The sequence below is a fragment of the Rhipicephalus microplus genome, chromosome 2, assembly GCF_043290135.1.
Source record: "Rhipicephalus microplus isolate Deutch F79 chromosome 2, USDA_Rmic, whole genome shotgun sequence".
NCBI classification, from domain to species: domain Eukaryota; kingdom Metazoa; phylum Arthropoda; class Arachnida; order Ixodida; family Ixodidae; genus Rhipicephalus; species Rhipicephalus microplus.
The window spans coordinates 221,358,112-221,364,111 of NC_134701.1; the positions used below are offsets into that span (position 1 = coordinate 221,358,112).

Below are 6,000 nucleotides of genomic sequence, written 5' to 3' on the forward strand. Positions count from 1 at the left end.
ATGTATCTCGAAGCGCGGAGAATCGTACGCCTTGGGCTTTCACAGAGATAACTTTATTGCAGTTATGGCACGCACAAAAGTCACTGCACTCGCTGCACAGTCTTCGTTTGCGATTAGGGTGTGCTTTTGAGACACAGCAAAGTAACAATTAAGACACCTATTCGCGTTAATCTGTACCTCTGAGTACGTTTCGTGCGTCATTCGTGCGTGAGCTTTACGGGGCATGTTTTTATCTGTTTGACATTCTTTGCGTGACATTCAAATTTGTGGCTATCGCATTCATTGCTACGTCTCTCCACAAAGCTGGGACTTTTTCTCTTCTTTTTTTGCGTTCAGACAGCGCGTTACAAGAGACAAACTTACCGACTAAAAAATGTTTTTTTTATAAAGTTGTCTCAGAGACAAGGAAATGCGATGCTAAGAGTGTAAACAAATATTTCGCAGTCTTCCCAGCACTGTTGGCATGTCTTCTTTGCAGGTCTGGTCGTTCGATAAGAGAATAATGCATTGCACTCTAAAACACCCATTTTAAGGGGAGCAACTTCCTTCAAATTGGTAAGTAACCCTTTATAATTGAAGCTAGCAAATCAACAACTTACTCACTTTGAGTTCTTACGGAGAAGATTCGAGTGTTTTTTTTTTTCGTTGTTCAACAATGAACTTCTCGAAAACCTCGAGGAAAGTATCTAAGTTGGCTCGTTGGTACGGCATATTTGAATAATAATGGTAGCGCATGGTAACGGCACACAAGAAGAGCACGGAGACACACACACAGAGTGCTACGTAACGGTGTATGTGTGTCGATGTCCTTCTTGTGTGCGTTACCTTGCGCTAGCGCTACTGTTCAAATTTCTGGTATACAAGTTTCTTGTCCAAGTGTTCTTTTAGTGAAAACAACTTATGGTCCCCACTGTAAACTCATCTGCTGCGAGTGAACCGCTTTCTACCCACATTATCGTACATCAACTTCTCTTGCAACACAACTCACTCGTTACAAAAAACAGACCACGTCTCGAGCATTCCGTACGCAAATAGCAAGCCCGGCTGGACAGCAACGCTTACTTGAGAAACACGGATTAAATTACGACAATTCGTCGTCATCGACGGTGGCGCACGAAGTAAAAGCGGCAAGAATTAACAGCAGGTGTGAAGTACAGTATCAGGAACTACGTTGTCGGCGACACACCGGTGACATCACGCGAATGGTCGCCGTACGTGCTTAACAACAAGAACAATAAATAAACAAGTACATTCTATTTTCAGGTGAAGCGGAGACTCAGCAAAAGACGGTGCTGATCTCTTCTTCGCTTTGTTTTCTTTATTTAAATTATTCATCGAAACCAGTGCCACAAAATGTGAGCGTTGGAGGCGGAAATGTTGTAGGCCCGTGTACTCAGATTTGGGTGCACGTTAAAGAACCCCAGGTGGTCAAAATTTCCGGAGCCCTCCACTACGGCGTCTGTCATAATCGAATGGTAATTTTGGGACGTTAAACCCCACAAATCAATCAATCAATCAACAAAATGTGGGCGTGTTTCGAGTCTTTCCGGTAAAAGCAACAAAAGCGAGCATTGACGAACCTAGCGGCTTAAAAGCACACGTGCGCAGTGCTTCCAACGCTCACTTCATAAATATTTCCTTGCTGCTGCAGAGTCGAAGGCAGTATCGCACACCGGCTCGGAGCCCAGTAATCGGCCATGAGAGATTCCCCCACCAGGTTGTTCCAGTTTAATCGACCGGCTCCTAATGACCGGCTGCTGTTTAATGCTTTTTTAATGACAAGAGCCGACCGGTCACCGATATTTCTTTCTGCCGAAGTGCCGCGCTCGTGCGAGCTGTGCACTGCGGAACTCGGGTGATTAGCGGGACTGGTGTCATTATGTAGATACCTCTCTCTTCCCCTCGCTCCATTGTCACCACCATTGTTCGTCTCGTAGTCAGTTTGCTACTGCGGAGCCAGGAAGGACATCTTCCGGCGTGCTTGCAGGCATGCTCGAACATCGCGCAAACAGCGTTAGACAAAGCAATGCACAGCGTCGTACTAAGTTCGAAGGCGGCCGTCGCGCGCGATATGGCATCTTGGAAGGGATAACGAGAACGAGGTTGCTGATTATCTGTTCGCGCCTCCCATTTTTTATCATAATTTCCATTGACCAAAAAAGAGGGTAAGCACTAGACATACATTTGAATCTCTCCCTTGCTTTCTCTCAGGCATACCCCTCACCTCGTTGGTCTAGATTACAACATTGCCTCATCGATGCGACAAAGTCGTTTGCAGCGTCAGTGCTCGGGATAAGTGTGGCCGTTAACTGATGCAAAAGGCCCTAATGTCGTTGCAGATTGTTGCAAAGATGCGTAGATGGCGTGGAAGGAAGTTTGCTCAATTGAGATGATGACGCGTTGAGATTGTGTGTAATTAAAGACCATCGCATATAATTCGTCTTCGAAGTTACCATCAGTTTTTTTCCTGTTTTGTTTGCTCAATTGTTGTAGTGGCGCTTTTTTCTTGTATAATCTCTGTACTTACCACAAACTTCATCACAGAAAATGGAGGCCTGACAATACGATAATCAGCGGTGATTAAGAAAAAAGCATTACTGTTGAATACGATGCTCTGTGATGCTAAATAGGAGTGCAGTTGTACGCGTGTTCTAGTTGAGTGATCTTTTAAGGCATAGAACTGCAGAAACATGTGAGCACGTAAAATACAGAGCACTCTTTATTTTATTGTCTTATTCCTAATATCTACTATGCTGCTGTTAACCTTATCAAATCAGTTTTTTTTTCTATTGTATGTATGTCCTTCGAATTTATTTTTTTAGGTGACACGAACTCTAGTTGCCGACAATGCTTCAGTTTATTTTTGTTTATATATTTTTGTTGCTGTTATTTTTTGATGGCCAATGTTGTTCTCCATTCACGTTCCGTAAAAGAGGGACGTCCCATAGTTGCACGTGCGCTGCTCACGAGATTTTTTGTTTTACTGAGCTCATTCACTCAGTTACCGCGATGGGCACCACGAGGGACGACGCTGTAACCAAAAAACGGGCGCGTAAAAGCTGAGCTCCTAAAGGAGATAATTCATGACCGCATCACCATTTAGCAGGAGTAAGCGTATGTTGGGACTACATGGTGTGCCGATTGCTCTATTAGGGCAAAAAAAATTAGATGCTTCATGAAACGCTGAAAGTGATCGTCCGCCAGTGGTATCATGAGTTTAGCAATATGTGTTGAGATGCCGTCATTTTCGTCACTTTGACATCACATAACATGCCGTTACATTATGACGCCATTACATGTCATCGTCGCTTGGTAGGGGGAAAATTTCGAAGTCTGTGCTAAGACTCGCGGAACACAGAACAATTTCACTGTGTACAGTTTGGGTGACAAGGTAATACCCGGTTAGGTTGCCTAAAACCCTGGATGAAGGGGAGTGGGAGGTCATTGGTGGCGTGTGCGCGCAACCTCTCACACAATAAGTATTCGACGAGCATGAGGCGTTGCTGACTAATTCAACTTGATACGGAGCGTCATCGTGACGGCCACGTGTGTTGTTCAACAGTGTAGAGAAACGACCTACCTATTTCGCTTGGTCTTTACAGTTGTTCAATAACAGCCTATAAACAGATGTGCAATACAAGCTGTACATACAGGTGTTAGGGCGTTCATGTGCTAGAGATGCAAATCAAGGTTTACCTGCTCGAACTTTGACATCTCTGCTGACGATGGTGCCAACGCTGTTTGTGGCCGAGCAGCGATACGTGGCGTGGTGAACGTCGGCCGCGTACTCGCTCTCTCCGAATGCCCGGAACATGAGCGTGCCGTCCTGCAGCACGCGGCGTAATCCGTTCGGAGTAGCCGAGGCGACCGGGACGTCTCCCGCACCACCCTTGCCGGAAGAGGCACTGCCTTTATATACGACGCCGCTCTGAGAGTCCACGGCGTGACCTTGATGCGTGTGCCACGTGACCAGGGGTTTCGGGGAACCGGACACTGAGCAGGGTATCTGGGCTCCCGTAGCATTGCTGAACACCACCCGGTTCGGAGGCTCCACAAGGAACACAGGTCGTGCCAGCTCTGCGGGCAAAAAGAGGGAGAAGGAAACACAAAATGAGGGATTGCCACACTGTGCTGCTAAAAGGAGAACTAGGAGGAGTTGGTGGGGCTTTATCAGGCGTAAGTATGTGTTTCAATCTACACAGAAGGGAAATAATGCTGTGGGTGTTCAGGATATCGCGAGCTGAGAATTATCGCCAAAACCTGCGAACTGAACTCTATTACAGGGACACTTTATAGAAATTTTATATAGAAGCCACTCATTTTGAAGGTACTCAATTAGCATAATTAAAACGATTTCATGAGGTGCGCGTTCTTCGGTGCATAAGAAGAAATACTGCTAACATATCAACACCACTGCTGATGTCAAGCCAAGATAACTGGCATGATGGGCATACGACATCAGAGGGTAAGCACTAGACATACCTTTGAGGTTAACTCTTCTTTTGGTTTTCAGATAGACCCCTAGTGCCACAATAGGAACCTAAATTTCATTTTATAGAGCACGTCAGAGCAGCGCAATATTATGAAAAACATACCGAAACATTTAGGGTTAAAGAGCGTCGGTTTATTTCTATATCGGGAGAAGATAATATTTTTTGATGCCACACTATTATACAATCTTTAAGAAAGCTTTGGCCGGAGAATGATAAATGATTTAGACCACCCAGATACTCGTTACCACCCCACCATTATCTTGCGACGCTCTCGCTTTTGTGCAATGCTTTCTCTGTCGCAGACGTTTCGTAGTCACCTCGGTTAACTGCAAACTACTAATAAATGACTTTCAACTCAACAGTTATGGCTCTTTCCAAGAGAATACGCGGGAGGTGATTTCGCTTATTTCTAAAGTAGGTTCTCAAAGAACTTAGAGATTAGCAAAAGCCTGATGACTGTTTAGCCCAAAATATCACAACTGAAGTGTGGGGCAACGTCCTGGCTAACAAGTGAGATAAGCCGAGCCACGCTCGTCTCTTCGTATGAATTAGTCACACCCAGCGAAGGACTGACAGGCGCGGATGAGAAAGGAGCCGCGTTGACAGGTGGGTGCATAGCCGCTGCTGTTCCTCGTTAAGCAGCCACTCCCACGCTTCTTCCTCGTTTCTATCTGGCATATGAGATGGCTTCGCTAATGGCTGCATTCCACATTCTATGGCAACGAAGCGACGGAGGGCTTCTGTGTTGATGCCACCCACAGGAGCACAGGAGTCGTTGGTAGTAAACATTGGGTTTCTCTTCCAATTACTCTTTCTGTCATTCTGTCATTTGTCTCTTTCATTCTCTTTCTCTCTGTTTGTTGGAGGCGAAAGCAAAAACATGGGCACCATGCAGTGTATTCAGGTCCATCTTACTGGACATAGGTTAGCTCACGTGAGAAAAAGATAAAGTTTCTTTTTGGGTACATTTGCGGCAACTGCAAAAGCTTGCCTGCAGTGCAAAAATAACAAACGCTTTATAAATATTCATTGTCACCCCTGCGCTCCTGGGTTGAGAAGCCCAGCTTATGACCCGAAAGACTTTACGGCCACAGCGTGATCGAAGATGAGCTTTGCAGTCACCGTTCCTATACGTAAGATACCAAATATTTCGATGGAGGAGAAATACTGGAAAGCGCCAGTTCCGGCTGACACCTACCATACTGTCGAAATTACCATCAGTCATCCACTTTGATGTCTGTAATAATAACCTAAGCAGCCATATATGGTCTTTTATAAACCTCGTGACAGCACGATAAAAATACGTTATATAGTCTGCACAGCCTAGAATACTGTTTATTTTAAGCCACATGATTCCAGGAAGCGTACTTAGTGGTATAGGTCGGCTATGCCAGTTTATACACAGCGTGAGCTACCTTCTGGCGACGCTCCTTTGCTCGGCGTTCCTGTATTTGCTCCGGTGCCTCTACCGCACACTTAGCCTTGGTCTGTTTGTTCCTTCTATGCT

General features: G+C 45.4%; 1 protein-coding gene across 1 annotated transcript in view; it reads right to left on the minus strand.

Annotated features, from left to right (window-relative positions):
- LOC119186595 (cell adhesion molecule Dscam1) overlaps positions 1-4,067 on the minus strand; it is a 350,150-nt gene extending 346,083 nt beyond the window's left edge. Inside the window, exon 1 of the mRNA XM_075885810.1 lies at positions 3,697-4,067. Within this exon, the coding sequence (XP_075741925.1) occupies positions 3,697-3,814 (118 nt within the window). The 5' untranslated portion in view covers positions 3,815-4,067. The remainder of the gene's footprint in view (positions 1-3,696) is intronic.
- Positions 4,068-6,000: the final 1,933 nt, after the last annotated feature.